Raw genomic sequence first — 16,675 nt, 5'->3', positions numbered from 1 at the left:
TTTGTTCCCTACTATACATTTACTAGTGTAACATTCAACCTCGTTTTAAATGTCTGAAGACGTGACTCTTCTGACACTTCTCTTGGGAGTCTCCTTCACAGCATAATAGAACTAATTGTCAGGAGGCTTTTCCTGATATTCAAACTAAGCTACCCTTCTTTCAGAGTGACTGTTTTCTTCTAGTCATCTGCTTGTTATCTTAAATAAGGGCCTGCTTCTGCTCCTGTTGATTTCAACTGGAGTTTTGCCACTGACATCAACAGAAGTAGAGTCTGACTTTAATTCCTCTCCTTCCTTGGACTCCAAATTCAGCAAGACACATATGCATGTGCTTAAATCAGAATAAAGTCAATGAGACTTGAGGAAGTGCTTGACTTCTCAAGTGCTTTATTGAATACAGACCGTTCGTTTTGGTGTTTACAAATATTTGTAACACATCCCTGGTAGTTATCCTTTCTTCCTAGGCCAATCCCGCCATCTCTCTAATCTTTTTGTTTGTTTGTTTGTATGCTGTTCTCTGAAGTTCATTCAGTTTGTTCCATTAAGTTAATCAAAATTTTCCTGGGAATGAAGTGCCCCGAAATTAATGCAATTATTCACATGCAGTTGTACATTAAATCAAACTGACCACAATAGGTTGTATAAACAACTCCCCTCCCTGTACCACCACAACCAGCCATAAATAATCCAGCCATGGTCTATAATCAAGTCAAGACCAAAAATATACATCTCAGATCGCACTCTGAACACTGGCAGTTTCAGCATGACAAAGTGACTTTAATGCTTCCACAGTGAGACTTTTGTTTTTAATGGTGAGCATGCCCTATGTAATGTACATGCAACTATTGGCCAGAACGTCAGACTTACTCAAGTATATGTGATTATGTCAGCCCTGCCCTGCTGACATATATTACTAACTGCCAGCCAGTAGAAGCAGCAGCAGAGAGGGGGTAAAATGGGGTCCCACTGGGGCCACCCTTCACCAGCAGCCCCCTGGAGCCAGAACTTGCAGGGGAGACACACAAATACACCGGGAAATGAGGACTCGGATGGTGCCTATCTCCAACATGTGGCATAGGGGGAAGCTGCAGAGGAGCTACCCAGACACTCCAGACAGTAGGTGCTGCTGCAGAAGCAGTCAAAGCAGGAGCCTTTCAACATTCAGAGAACTGTCTACAGTTTTGACTTGACTTTCTCTGTCCTGTGATGATCGGCTGTTGGTCCAACCTTTCCCCTCCTTCCCAGTCTCTTTACCTCTGCTTCACTCCAAATCTGCCCCTCAATAAGCTCTTCTCCCCTGCCCTGACCCCCTCACCTCTCTTCCCTTCAATGTCCCCCCTCCTTTCACTTTTCTTTCCACAGAGCTCATCCCCTCTTAAATCCACTCCCAAAAAATTGTGGCACTAATATGACGTTTGCTACTTGTGTGTTCTACCTCCTCCCCCAGCTTGTATCTCTCCTGTCTCTAGACTGTAAACCCTTCAAGGCAGAGACTGTCTAATACTCTGTGTGTGTATGGTGCCTAGCAGTGGGGCCCACTCTTGGTTGGTCATTAAGCACAACCATAATAATAACTGCTAAGAAAACCCCTCCTTTAGCTGGGAGACATCTGTGATTTTGGAACAGAAAGTCCTAGGTTCTTGGCCTAAGCCTGCACATGGGTGGTTTAACTGGCAATCAAGAAGTCACCACACGTGCATGCAGCATCCCCCTTTTTTCTCCTCCATTCACAAGTGCCGTCCAAGCACTCAAACCTTCCAGAATCCTGGTCTCTGTCTAAAGCACTACAATGGCAGCAGTTTTAGGTGGTTTCAGTTCCCCTTTCTTACTCAGAAGGACAGAGCAGAAGGGCTGAGCTAAGAAAAGTATGATGCACCTATGTGAGCCAAGAACCTGAGCACACCCTCGTCTTATTGTGGGGCTGGCAGCCCACCAGAGATGTTAGACTCTGGCAATGTTCGTCCTGGGAAGCTGACGAACGTTTTATCACAAAGTCTACAGCTTCTTCGAGTATTGTAGGATCAGTTTCAGGCCCTTCAACCTTGATATTGTCCCTCAGAGAGATTCTGGGCATCTCACATTATTTGTCTCTTACAAATCCCTGAAATCAGATTGAGAGGTTCAGGTGCAGCCATTATAATGGACAGGGGCTGGCTGATCAATTTCTGCGCTCTTAATTATGTGCCTAAGACAGACAGACATTTGTAAAGTCTAAGGTTAACATACATAGACTAATCATGAAGCCACTCTCTCCCTTTTACCCCTGAGCAAATACATGAGAAGAAGCCACCACCCATAGACTTTGGGGTGAAGTGAATTTTGCCTCCAGGGTCCTTTCTAATAGTGGAGCGGGTCACTAATAAGCTATCGGTGGCCTTGAGTTGAGGTTCCTGTGCACTGTTGGCTTGGACCCTTTTTTCATTTCTCAGCCATATAAAAGACTGAGTTTTGGGGTAAGGGAAGAGACAAAGGAAATTAGGGCATTGGCAGGGGAGATGGAAGTATTTCAGTCTGCCCTTTCAAAGCCTTTGATCTGTTTGGTTAGGTCATGAGTGCCAAATGACCAACTTATGAGCCAGCACAATGGTAAACAGCAATTACCAGGGCAGGAAAGCAGACAGCCATTAGCATTCCCAAACATCCACAAACCAGGAAAAACCCAACCCTGTCCCCACATCTAAGAGGCCCAAACAAAACAAGGTTGTGCATACTGACTGCATCCCTGCTGAACAAGTTGGCTTTGCACACACAAGTTCAGACAGGCCTTCTGCAGGGTCGATGCTTGTGTAAAGGGTGGGGAATATTTCTGCTGAACAGAACCCAATGTCAACCCACTGTGCGATGTGAAAAGGGGAGCAAAGGTTCTGGCTTCAATAAAATTAAATGAACACATGTCTTGGCTGGTATGTGTTCATTTTATTTTATTAAAGCCAGAACCTTCAAACTCGTTCAAATATGCACATTAAAAATATTATTGCTAGAAAAGAGTGGGGAAGGGGAACAATTATCCAAAAACAAACTTTTTGCTAGGTGTCAGGCAGGTTAACTTTCTGTTCTGATCTCATTTTACGTACAGCAAATGTATGTGATCAATGGAAAACACATATATAGTAGCCCTGTAGGGAGCTAATTCAAGGGGGAAATATCTAAAAGACCAAGTCTACAGAGGTTTGTGTGAAAGTCTGAAATGGACTTCATCCCACCATGTGGGCAAGCACTTCTGGTGTCTGATTTAAATTAAATAAAGCCTATCATCCCTTTTGAAGCACTTCAGTCAAATTACTACTAAGCACTTTCACCATTTTTACAAATATTAACTAATCAGTCCTCATAACAGCCCATTAAGTTGCCATTAGATCAATTTAGCTAATGGGAAAACAAGGGCAGAAACAGTACCTACATCTCCAATTTTATCTATTGTCAGTACCTACATCTTCAATTTTATCTATTTATCTATTGTCAGTGGTTCCCAAAATGTGGTTCACAGAGCTCTTGCTGGAGTTCTGTGGGGAGCCAGCGGGAAATACTGCTGGTTCGACTCCGTGTTTCACAGTTCTCTCTCTCTCACCCCCCAGTATATGTTTTTTTTACAATTGGTTTGATGGTTGAATTGCTAAAGCTGCCCTCCTCAAGCCTCATACCATGGAGGTCCCAAAGGAAGAGAAAGATACTTAAGATTATCAGCTGTTCAGTACAGGGACTATCTTTTTGTTCTGAACCTAGTACATCTCACAATACAACAACAACGAAAGCTAAAGGAACTTCTCTACTTGTAGTTAACCCAAAGACTAAAACACTTTTGTTTAATAGCATATTGTGCGATTCTGCATCAACTGTTCTTTGCATTATATAATAATAAAATATTATCTAGCTCTTTCATTAGTAGATCTGAAAACACTTTACAAAGTCAGTTGCATTATTCCCATTTTACATATGGGGAAACTGAGGCACGGAGCAGTGCCGTGACTTGCCCAAAGTCACAGAACACACCAGCGGCAGAGCTGGGAATAGAATCCAGGTCTCCTGAGTCTAGTCCACTGTTCTGTCCACTAAGCCATATTGCCTCCTCATGAATCTTTTATACACTCCCAATTATTTTGCACTCAAGTGAAGGCAGTAAACTCCATCTTTAATCATTATGAAATCTAAGCAAACTGAAAACATTTCACAGAATTATATGGGTCAAGTATTAGAGTCATTAATCCATTTAAAAAACAGGTTTTTAACAAGTGTAGAGCATACCAAGAAAATCCCGAAAGAAAAATGACAAAAAAACAAGCCGCTTTGGTTCTCAGCACCAAAGTGGCTCCATGGGAAGATATTTGTTTGGTCTCCTGCAAAATATTTCCGTTATGGTTGCCATCTGCAAAATAGGGCGTGCAGACTAAAGCACGGTAGTTTCAGGGACAGAATTTAGAGGACACGAAACGATGTTCTTTTCTATTTTTTAAGTAGGGTTTGAACTCCTTAACTGTCAGTATGGAGAGCAGAGTTTGGAAGTCACTGACATAAACCAAATTGGAGGTGTTTGTCCTGGTGTAATGCCAACAGACGCTGGTCGTTATCGGCCGCAGGATCGAACCGGGGACCTCCGGCTCTAGAGCTTAGTGCATGAGCCTCTACCGCATGAGCTAAAAGCCAACTTGCTCTTAACTAGGGCTGTAAAGCAGACTCATTTAACTCTCTCTAAGTGGTCTCAGTGCCACTAGATGGGACACAACACCACACAACAAAGTCTCTCATCAACATACGTTAATGCCTTATTTCATGTCCCATCAATCGCCAGAGTACCACGGATAAAATGCCACATGCCTCCCACTAAACAGAAATAGGCACATACCGTATAGTTTAGGGTGGCGAGCTGTACAGTAGTGAATATAATAAGTCTAATGCTCATAAAAGATGATATGTTCAAGGTCTTGGAAAATGAAGTATTTTGTTTATCCATTCAACAGGTGCAGCATGGTCAGTATCATTTCCTCACATTGCCTTGCCAATATGTCTCAAACCTGACCCGAAGGATCTGTCTCTAGGAGCAACATAGGTGTTCAGTCCCCCTTCCCTTTCTCATGAGACTATCAAAAGAGATCCCAATAAGTGCTCGCTGTGATGTGCATGTATATCTATTAGGAACAGGACTAACACCAAACTCAGGCCACCTAGGAGTTGGTGGATGGGAAAGACTTTCAGACATCGCCACCTGAGCTAAACCTGAGTCAGTGACTTCCATGTGAAAATCTGACTTGGACAAAGACATGCGGTAAGTCTGCAGCAAAGACAGGAAGAGACTCCTCCCATCCATATATCCAGCCACCCAGACCTGTGCTTTTAACTGTCCATCCCCTACAAACATAGTTCTGCCTTATTTAGCTCCACTGAACCATGGTTTCTGATCTTGTCATATTGTAGCTAATGGAAACTTTACAGATGAGACACACAGAGAGATGAGTACAGAATGAGTAGTAGAGTCTAAATTACTTAGCGGAGGGCGAAGAGCAGTGGATAAAGACTAGGTTGTTGTAGAGAGTGGAAATGCAGTTGGGATCACCTGGCAGGGCTGTGAAACAAGTTGTCAATTCTTCATGGGGCCAGGAGCTATGGAAGGAAATCTGGCAATATGGAATTTCTTACACAGAGAAAACTTGATATAGAACGTACACTACTCAGGGCAGCAACAGAAGAAACTCGCACCATACAAACAGTATTAAAAAGGAATTCAAACTTTTTGAGGAATACCACTTCCAAAGAAGTGGGCAGAACTAACTGAACTTATTTGGGCTTAATAAATCCAGCGTCCCTTCGTAGGTGGTTTATTGTCAGAGTATCAGATCAACCGGAGCATGTTTAGTATGACACAATTACAGAACCTCAGAGAGTGAGACTGCACAATGCACACCGCAAGTGAGCTTTACATGATAAGCAAAGAGGGAAGTGAACAATCACAGCTTCAAGCTTCCCCAAATGATCTTGGAAAACGACTAGTAATTATGACACAGACCAAATAAAAACAAATGATGCTGCCAAAGACAAAAACATTGGCAACAAGATCCAGATGCTGACAAGTCTGGACTTTAAGCATTTGTATTTAATATGAACCAAAATGTGACTCCCAGTTTACCCGGAAATAGATTCAGGTTGTCTGATATTCCACCCACAACAGACTACTCTGAAAACTTATTTTACTGACGCATGATTCATTACAAACCAAATGTCTCTCTCTGAAAGCTTTGTGGACTTAAAAAGGATTTATGGACTTAAAAAGGAATATTTATGGACTTAAAAAGGAAACGTACAATTGTAACTGAAGTGTTTGCAAATTATAAAACAGCTCAACACAGTGTATTCATGGACATATCCAGGATTCCTTCATCATTGCCTGAGATGTGATTCACCACTGATAGCATACAGAAGAGCCAACCACACCTCAGAGTGGGGAGGGAGTTCACCACTGCAGAGGGCAGAACTTCTCCTAGTTCTTCATCCCTTAGAAGGGCTACCAGGGGAGGGCAACTTTAATCTATTGTCTGGAATCCGCCTCCCCCCCAGAGCCTTCACCTCCTACTTTTGGGACCGTGCTGATTGATAGCCTTGAAGCAACCCAATTCACCTCCAGAAAGAGGTTCCATCACCAATTTCTCTGTACCCTATTTTGCAATTTCATTTGAGCACCAAAGCCCAATTTTAGTGTCGGAGCACTTTAACTTGGGACCAGTAACTGACCCAGAGACACATTCCACTGTAAATGTGGAGTCATTCCAGTGAGACGTTCTCCACACTGTTCTTTTCTGGCACCAATTTTAGCCACGGCTTACCGTGGTACAAATATCCGCAGTGTAGATATCTTGAAATCAATGCAATGGGTCTGAACTTACACCAGACTTATCAATTCATAGACTTTTTTCAGCCCACAAAGGACTGTCTGATCTAATCTAACATCCTGTCTACCAGAGGCAATTAAATTTCACTCCGTTACTGAGCCTAATAACTTGTGTTTGACTAAAGACTATCTTCCAGAGAGGCATCCAGTCTTGATCTGAAAACATTCAGAGATATAGAATCCACCATTTCCCTTGGTACTTTGTTCCAGTGGTTTAAAATCTGTACCTAATATGATTAGCTTTAACTTCCAGCCATTGTTTTTTGTTATACCTCTCTCACCTAGATTACAGAGCCCTTTAATCATTAGTACCCAGGTATTTTCTCCCCGTGAAAGTACTTCTACCCTGTGATCAAGTCCCATCTTGATCTTCTTTTTGTTAAACTAAACAGAGCTTTTAAGTTCCTCGCTGTACGGCATTTTTTGCTGCCCTTGACTCATTTTTGTGGTTCTTTTCGTCATCCACCACAAAGGAGCAAGGGAGATTTAGGTTAAATATCAGGGGAAATGTTCTATCAGGGTAGTGAAGCTCTGGAATAGACTTCCAAGGGAGGTTGTGGGATCCCCATCATTGCAGGTTAAGAACAGGTTAGACCAGGGGTCTCAAACTCAAATGACCACGAGGGCCACATGAGGACTAGTGCATTGGCCCGAGGACCACATCACTGACATCCACCCCTTGCTGTCCCTGGCCCCGCCCCCACTCCACCCCTTCCATGAGGCCCCACCCCTGCCCAGCCTCTTCTCTGCCCCCATTCCAACCGCTTCCCTGAAGTCCTCACCCCAACTCTGCCCCCAGGGGGTGCAGGAGGAGTGCGGGGTGTGGCGGGGGCTCAGGGCAGGGAGTTGAGGTGTGGGGTGCAGGAGGGGTGAGGGGTGCGGTAGGGGGTCGGAGTGCAGGGTGCGGCAGGGGGCTCAGTGCACGGAGTGCAGGAGGTGTGCAGGGTGCGGCAGGGAGTTGGGGCAGGGAGTTGGGGAGTGGGGTGCAGGAGGGGTGAGGGGTGCGGCAGGGGGTCAGGGGGCTCAGGGCAGGGAGTGCAGGCCAATGGGGGCTGCGGGTGGCGGTGCCTGGAAGCGAGAGCACAGAGCCCTCTACTTCCTCCCCCCCCCCCCCAGCCCTGCCCGGGGCTGCAGGGCCATAGTTCCAGCCGCTTCAGGGAGCGGCGCAGGGCTTGCGGCGCCACGGGGGTAGGTAGAGGGGCGCGCGGGCGGGGGGACACGGGGAGCTTGGCGGGCCGCACGAAAGAACCCGCATGTTTGAGACCCCTGGGTTAGACTAACACCTGTCAGGCATAATCTAGGTTTACCTGGCCCTGCCTCAGAGCAGGGGGCTGGACTTGATGACTTCTTGAAGTCCCTTCCAACCCTACTTTTCTCTGATTCTGTTTTCAACTCCCTTTTAGAATATGAATGCTTGGGTGTGGCCTGCCAAAGCAGGAAAGCCAGGAAGGAGGAGGAATTGGAGACTGCTGGAATTTGAAGGGGTGCAGCTTTCCAAACAGTCCAGATCACGCAGTGTAACCTAGAATAGAATTTGGTCCCATTGTGTTTTAATGGAAGTAATATGAATGGCTTTCAAATTCTATGAGGGTTAGTTTCTCTGATTCATTCTCTACAATGGTATGCAGGTGATTTCTATCTAAAAATTTAAATGGGAGCATAGGATTATTTACATTGGGGGTGGGGGGAGAGACTACATTTTTGGCAATATGGAACTGATGAGAATGTTTCTCTGCAATGACCTTACCTTTCATTTTGACTGTGTAAAAGGCAACAGCATCTCCATTCCTCCAGAATATTTTGGCAGACTCCTTGGCGGAATGAGATACAAAGAATGTATCATTAGCTGAACTCCTTTCTAACATTCCAAAAATAATGGAGTTGAGAACAAAGAGGACGATCCTTTCTCCAGATGTTTGGACCTTCGAGAAAAAACAAACAGACAAAAGAAAAATGAAGAGACTTCAGGGATTTTGCCTTCCAAAGAAAGTTTTGTTTTTGTTTTTTTGTTTTGTTTTTTAAGAGGGTGGTGAATGCGTCCCACTCATTTGGGGTAAAAATGCTTCGTAAACCAGTTCAAATCATAGAAAGGTGGGGCTCGAAGGGACATCAAGAAGTCTTCAAGTCCAGCCCCCTGCTGAGGCAAGACCAAGTAAATCAGTCCAACCAGTTCTTAAAAGCCTCCAATGAGGGGGATTCCACAACCTCGCTTGGAAATGTATTCCATAGCTTAACTATCCAAAAGCCTACCTGCAGATTGGGGGATGGATTTACTCCCCAAACCTCCCCCCTTAGTTCCCTATGCAAAACCTATTAAATCAGGCTGCCTATGGGGAGGGCTGAATGATTAAACCCTGCATGATTAAAAATGTCATAGAATCAGGGAAAGAATGGCACAGGAAAGGAGCCAGGAAACACCCAACTGGGAGACAGAGGGGTGGGTGGGAAACGTGAATAAAGAAAGACAAACTTGTTTGCCGCATGGCAATGCAAATCCTACATACACTAAGCAACTGACTTCTTAGCAGTTGTGAATAGATAAAATTAAAAGTCAGTAATATCTCTCCATCTATTCTCCCAAAACAAGATTTTGCATCAGAACAAGGGTATTTATTTGCAGAGAGAATAAAATAAAAAATCCACCACTAAATAAGAACAGCTCAATAAATTAAATATAATCTAAAGAACATACAAGGCAGAAAGCTTTGTAAATGGCCCGATAAGGGACTGTGCCAGAGGATAAGAAGACTGATCTTCACAACAAATGGTCAATCAAGCAGCACTACTGTGTAGGATTATTGTAAATGCTTCTTTATCTACTAAAGGGGGCAACCTCGAAAACAATGGAGAGAGAGAGAGAGAGAGAAAATGACCAACAGATGAATCATGAATAGGACATGGAAAATTAATATTTATTCAGGAAGTGGAGGTGGCACTGTGAAGTAGGGAGACCAGGCCCAGGCCAGAAGAGTATACAGTATAAAGCACAAAAGATATATAATATGAAAGACAAATCCAAACACACAGAGCACTATATAGTCATCACCAGGGGCAGCTCCAGGCACCAGCGCAGCAAGTGCGTGCCTAGGGCAGCAAGCCGCGGGGGGCGGCCTGCTGGTCGCTGTGGGGGCGGCAATCAGGAGGCCTTCGGCGGCATGCCTGCGGGAGGTCCGCCGGTCCCGCGGTTTCGGTAGCAATGTGGTGACGGGTACGCCGAATCCGCGTGACCGGCATTTCACCCGCAGAAACGCCGCCGAATCCGCGTGACCGCGGACCACCTTCAGGCATGCCGCTGAAGGCCGCCTGACTGCCGTGCTTGGGGTGGCAAAAAACCTAGAGCCACCCATGACCAGCTGGAATGCTTCACAATAAAGGAAATTGTCTGTACCTGTATAAGACCTTCTCTAGAGGAATCAGCAGTCTTCACTATATCTTCAATGGGCCACCAGGACTGGTTAAGGTAAATTGCCAAAACTAAAAGAAGAAACGGGGACATATTAACTCAAAATAGTTGCTGCAAAGACCACTGTCAAGCAAATTCACTGTTGAGAGTAAAAGGAAGATCAACATTTGGAAAGCTGGTTGCCTGAAGTTAGATTCCTACATAAAAGTGGCCTGATTTTTCAGCAGGAAACCGAACACCGGTTTCAAGTCTAGGCTAGCGCCCTAACCACTGGATCATCGTTAAGGCTGCGAGTTTGTCATGGAAATCACGGAAATCAGGGATTCTACGACTTTCCGTGACCTCCGTGACTTCTGCAGCGGCCGGCGCGCCTGGCTCAGGCAAGTGCGCCAGTCACCCTGGCCACTGCTGGGGCAGTCTCGGGCCCCCTCTGCCCTCCCCCACCCTCAGCAGCAAAGTTTGGGTGTGGGAGGGGGCAGAGGACTGGGGAACCGGATGGGGTGAGGCAGGCTGTGGGCGGTGCTTACCTGGGGGACCCCCCAGAAGTGGCAACATCCCCCTTGCTCAGCTGCTAGGCAGAGGCATGGCCAGGCAGCTCTGCATGCTATCTCTGCCCAGGACACCGCCCCTGCAGCTCCCATTGGCCGGGAACCGCAGCCAATGGGAGCTGCAGGGGCGGTGCCTGCAGGCAGTGGCGGCATGCAGAGCTGCCTGGCCACACCTCCGCCTAGGATGGAACTGAGTAAGGGGGGATGTCGCCACTTCCGGGGAGCCCCCCAGGTAAGCGCTGCCCAGAGCCTGCCTCACCCCATCCGGTGCCCCAATCCTCTGCCCCCTCCACACACCCAAACTGAGTTGTCTGCTGCTGCTGGGAGGCGGGGGGGAGGGGAAGATGCAGAGCCAGGTAAGGAGCCTGCCGGCCCCGCCAACTCTGCCCCCCCAGTGGGGGTCCAGGCCATGCACCATCGCCCGTGCCCCCCCAGGACCTGGGCCACCCTCCCCCAGCACCTGCGGGGCCCTCAGGCAGCCCTCCCCCCAAATTTTAGTCTCGGGTATTAAGTAAAAGTCATGGACAGGTCATGGGGCCATGAATTTTTGTTTACTGCCCGTGATCTGTCCGTGGCTTTTACTAAAAATACCCGTGACTAAAACGTAGCCTTAATCATCGTGTCCCTCTAAACCATCCTACCAGGGACAAGCATCAGGGAGCGAAGAACCATCCACCCAACCAAGGACAAATTTACAGACAAGCAAGTGAAAAAGCTTTAATCTGAGTGGCATCGTTTACCTGTTTTAGCCTCAGGTTAGACAAATGTTTCTAATGTGCATAGGTTAGTTTCTCTTTTTGCTTCAAGCTTTACTAGCTCCCAGTGGGCTTTGAGTCCAGGGTTATTGCTTAGTTAACCTATATTTTGAATAAATTATTAAGGTACATGCCAAAACGTGTTACACTTTGTGCCTTGAGTTTAATAAGGAAGGACCAACTGCAGATGCCTGTGTATACCACCAGATCCAATTAATTAAATATTATGCCCTTACTGGCATAGAGGTTTCATAGACTTTCTATGATGGATTCAATCTGGTCCCTCAATCCCTTCACCCCACTTTCCAGTGCAAGCGGGACTGCTCCATTACATATCCATGAAACATGCAGCTACCAAAGAAAGCAGAGTCAGACAAAAGGACATAATGGGCCAAACATTGACTTCATTGGCAACTGCATGAGGTTAACCCCAAAACGGATTTGGCATGAAACCTACACCCCCACCCTTACCCCCCACACACTCACTAAACACACAGTGTGATGATCAGAAAAGTTTGAAAAAACTTTGATGAAAATAGGGAGGTGCATAAACACATTGCAAGGAACTACTTGACTTTTATGGAACATTTACTGTGCTATTCAATAATTTAAGGGGTTGGGGGGGAGGATACACTAGTTGACATAGCAACTGTCACATCACATTACTTGGGCTACTTCGTCTACAGAGATGCCTTCATTAATGAAAAACACTTCTCCAAATTCCATGTTATGTACGTACTTTCTTCTAAAATCATCATTTAAAGTAAACATCCAGTTCAGAGTTTAACCTATGGATGTTTCCACACACTCTCATTCTCATCTTGTAAACAATTTTGTGGAAACCATTTTGAACACAGGTAAGTTTCAGAAGATCAAGTTCTCTTTGATCTCATCCTTTCCATGTTTTATCGCTCTCCCCAAAACTGACATTTGATAAGTAGAGGACAAAAGGGATGATCAGCCATTCCACTACTGGATCTATGGTTCATGGAAAGTGGAGAGTATGTGAAATATCAGACCCACTGGCATTTTTTCCTTTTGTTGCTGTTGTAGATATTTGGCAGGATTGTGCTTAACAACATTGAACTGAACGAGGCCTAAAAAGGCTGTGACTGTAATTGTGCAATCTCTTCTATTGATTGGCAAAGAAAAGAATTTCCCCTTCCCCCTGCCCACAGGACTGCATTTAATTTTCACTTCCTACTGTACGGTGGCCAAATGTTGCTACATTCATATACAAGTCTTTCCATTTTATCTCTTTGAATCAGATGCCCAAATACAGAGAAAAGCGAGAAAATTCAAGCAACATCCAGCATGGTGTTTCTTTTTCTCCACTCTTCCCCTGAATCCGACCTCAAACATACATTTTTGAGACCCCAGGGAAGTATGGGATCCAATCTAATTTGAAGCCAACACCACATTTTTTTTTTAAAGGAGGTATACAGTATTTGCACTGTTTCTTACAATATCCGAGCTAGACATTCCACAGTTCTTGCAGTTATTATTCTATTTATTCCTGAAAATTCTGGTGCTTTATGGTGTGTACAGGACTTCAAGATACTTGCCATTTATTTTGCCTCCGTTCTCAGTAAAGCTGAGTCTAATAGTACTTCCCTACCTTACAGGGGTGCTCTCAGGGTAAATATATTAAAGATAGTGAAGCGCTGAGATACTAGTAATGGGAACCAGATAAGTACCTGAAATTGATTCCCTGCAACCAGATTATGTTTTCCCACTACAATTAATTTTTTTCCCAGTGATTTGTTGTGACTATCCTATGATAAATGTTCTGTGGCATCAAGCAGTTACTAGAAATCATGCTCACTGAAAAATATTTCCAGCAGGGACAGCACATTCAGTATTTAGAATGTTAATTTAGGGTTGTAAAGATATTAACCACCCATACTATGTTCTAGTAGCCCTTGCAACACAATTTACATTCTCATATAAATGTTCATGGTAACACACAGCCCATCATAAACAAACAAACATCTCCAACCCAAATAAAGACTGAGAGTGACTTCTGTGGACGAGCTACCCAAATATTTCTCTCCACTGCATACCATCCACTTCAGATCTTGTTTAGACATAGAGACTGGAATCTAAATCCCTGCACCCTATCACATATCATTACCATACTGTAATAATATTAAAGACTAAGGGAAACTTCAGAATGATGTCAAATGTATGGCATTTAGCAAAGCTGACTGTGAAGTAACTATTTAGGCTGAATGTTACAAAAAAGGCATGGCTCATTCAAATCAAACCACTCATATGGTCATATGAATATAAAATACAATAATGAAATAAGCATTAAACTTTGCATTTATTAAAACACCCATTTACATAAAATGAACAGGCTTAAAACATGTGGGGTTATGGGGGTGGGTTATACCCGGAGAAATCAAAAGCTGACAAAAATAATCTGCTACCTGGAAAAGCATTTGGAAAATTACAGTTAAAATGCTTCTGTATATAAGAAAGGATCTACGGGGTGACTTCACAGAGCTTATGAATATGTATTATAGTGCATTCTTTATAAAGAAAAAAATAAAGTTTGGTATAAATAGGAAACATTTTTAAAATACATGGAGTTTTGCCATGTGTTATCAGTATATAAACCACGGAGAGAGAATGTCGAGTAAAGTCCTATTAAATGCATAGCCCTTACTTAAATGAGCAATCTTGTTGATCCCAGTGGAACTACAGGATCAGACCCAAGGTTTGCAAGAATTTTATAGAATCATCTCCCACACATGAGATTTAAAGTCCTCCTGCTGCTTACTACACAGAGAAGTCCCTATTCTGCTATGTTTAAGCATTTATTGTAAATAACTATTAGGAAGTTTAGTCTCCAGAACTCATGTGTTTGACGTGGTGATAGACCTTGTTTCTTTGTGTACACAGATCTCATTAATTCATAGTGTTTCTATTACTACTTGACTAAGTTGCTAAATATTCATGCTGTATGCACTCTATTTCTTCCACCTGTATATAGTCAATGATTCTTCATGATCCCTTTTTGGATATCGTTAGGCATTATTATACCTATGCATCCCCCTTCTTGAACAAACCAATCTGCCTCATCACTGTTCTCAGTTACTCCCATTTGAAGTCAAATTGATAGAGATGCACAATGGCAATTACACTCAGAATTAGGCCTGCAGTAGGTAGAGTTCTTTTTTCCCCTAAATGGTATCAGTGCTGATATTCCGTTCATGCAAATGTTAATACTGATGTGTAAACCACTGTCAGGAAAGGATCTGTAGCTTTAAAGGAACCATAAAGTTATTTGGCTATGTCTGTGTGCCAGGAAGTTTCTCTCTTTCTGCTGACTGAATTACAGCCAGTTAGTGAATTATCAGTCCAGCATGGGAGAGCACATGGAATGGGAGGTTGTTCTGAAGTACAATGTAAAACCAGCCACAGGTGAGTTTAATCTATTTTTTGTTCATGTGAGAAGACTTCCAGCTTCCAGTTTTTTTAGCTGTGATGGGGTCTGAGTCAGCCAACTGAACCAGCGTGTGATAACAGAGCACAGTATAAAGTTCACATTTTAACATAGCATAGGACAGTTATCTGACACATTAAGGACTGGACCCTGAACACTAGCTTGCCTTGTCTTTGTAATATTTCTTATAACAATAATATTGGCTGCAAATCTTTTCTATTGAAAATGTATTGCTTATACCTTCAGAAATAAAATGCTTAGAGGCACTTTGAATTGCAGGGGTGTTTTTAGCTTATTGCTGTATTGTGGGAGAAGAGGGACTAAGAGATAGAGTCAAAAGCACAGATTGTAGAGTGGTGTGAGTTCCAAACAGAGTTTGGAGTGAGCAAAAGACACCTTGGTTTAACATTTTCTGACTTCCTGATACATATTATACCCTTATACATATATATTAAAGAAGGGTTAAATAAAAGTTTGCCTCCCCAGATAGGACTTGAACTCTTGTGGATCTTAGACAGTTGGGACAAGCTTATCCAACAGGGGGACTATTTAATACATTGGCCTGGTGTACATGACAGTTTCTTTCTAGTAGCTTCTCCCAAGACTATATAACCTCCTGTTTTCCAGCAGCTCAAAGAGCTCTCTTTTAGTTCAAGCAGTAGAAGCCTGTGCTTTTGGTGCTAAATGACTTGGATTCAATCCCTGCTGAAGACTATGGCATCATAGCTTGCTATTTATTTTCAGTGTTGTAAGTCCCAGACAGGGTTATGGCCACACCGTCTATTGACTGATGGAGTTAAACAGAAAGAAACCAGAATGTGTGTAGGAACACACACACTGTGTAAAGCAGTGATCCTTGATGGGCGGACAAAAAAACTAAGATGTAATCATAACCCAATCTCTAGGACCTGGTGATAACCCAGCCAATGACTTGTGGAGTAGAAATGCCAGTAAGCACACAACCATTTCTAGGAATAACAAGTGCAATGATGTGTCCATTTAAGGTCACCATATGGCTGTAACAAGAAAAACTCCAGCATTACTAGTAGTAAGTAGTGCATAAACTGGCACAGAGTTTAAAGCAGACTGCTGGAGATTTGCCAATAAAATGAGTTTAATTCAGTTCCTGACTGCATGTCTGGATTTACCTCTCACAAGACAGTCCAGAAATATGGGCCAATTAAACCTAGAACTGAGGAGGTGGCTACCACAAAGGAAAAATACAAAATACAGGAATGTTAGTAAGCTACAATCTATCATAACATATCAGAATTTTTGGCACTTCTATATGTCCTATCTTTCAAGAATCTCAAAGCTCAAACCAAACATTAATTAATTAAGTTTCACAACATCCCTGTGAGATAGAAATGTATGATTATCCCCATTGTACAAATGCAGAGAGAGAGGAAGAGAGATTTACCTAAGACTAGTCTAGTCAGCAGCTGAACTGGGAACAGAACCCAGAGACCTGACTGCCAATCTCCCACTCTAGCCATTAGACTGCCTGCACAGATTGCCTTTTAAAACATTTTCTGTACATATTAGCTAAATCTACTTCATGTTCAAAACACGGCATGTAGTTCAAGTACTGTTGTTCTAGAAATTTGCTTACATCCACTGGGCATCGTTTAAGTAAGACAA

General features: G+C 43.7%; 1 protein-coding gene across 3 annotated transcripts in view; it reads right to left on the bottom strand.

The window, feature by feature from the left end:
- Positions 1-16,675, bottom strand: part of LOC101943766 (protein FAM169B) — a 47,367-nt gene that overhangs the window by 10,198 nt on the left and 20,494 nt on the right. For all 3 annotated transcript variants that reach the window (XM_008165457.4, XM_065559222.1, XM_065559221.1), the window contains 2 exons: positions 10,266-10,351; positions 8,625-8,799 (listed from right to left, as the gene is read on the bottom strand). In XM_008165457.4, the coding sequence (XP_008163679.3) occupies positions 8,625-8,799; positions 10,266-10,351 (261 nt within the window). The remainder of the gene's footprint in view (positions 1-8,624; positions 8,800-10,265; positions 10,352-16,675) is intronic.

The sequence above is a fragment of the Chrysemys picta genome, chromosome 10, assembly GCF_011386835.1.
Source record: "Chrysemys picta bellii isolate R12L10 chromosome 10, ASM1138683v2, whole genome shotgun sequence".
Classification (NCBI taxonomy): Eukaryota; Metazoa; Chordata; order Testudines; family Emydidae; genus Chrysemys; species Chrysemys picta.
Note: the sequence above shows the minus strand (reverse complement) of the source record. Positions and strands in the feature narration are given on the sequence as shown.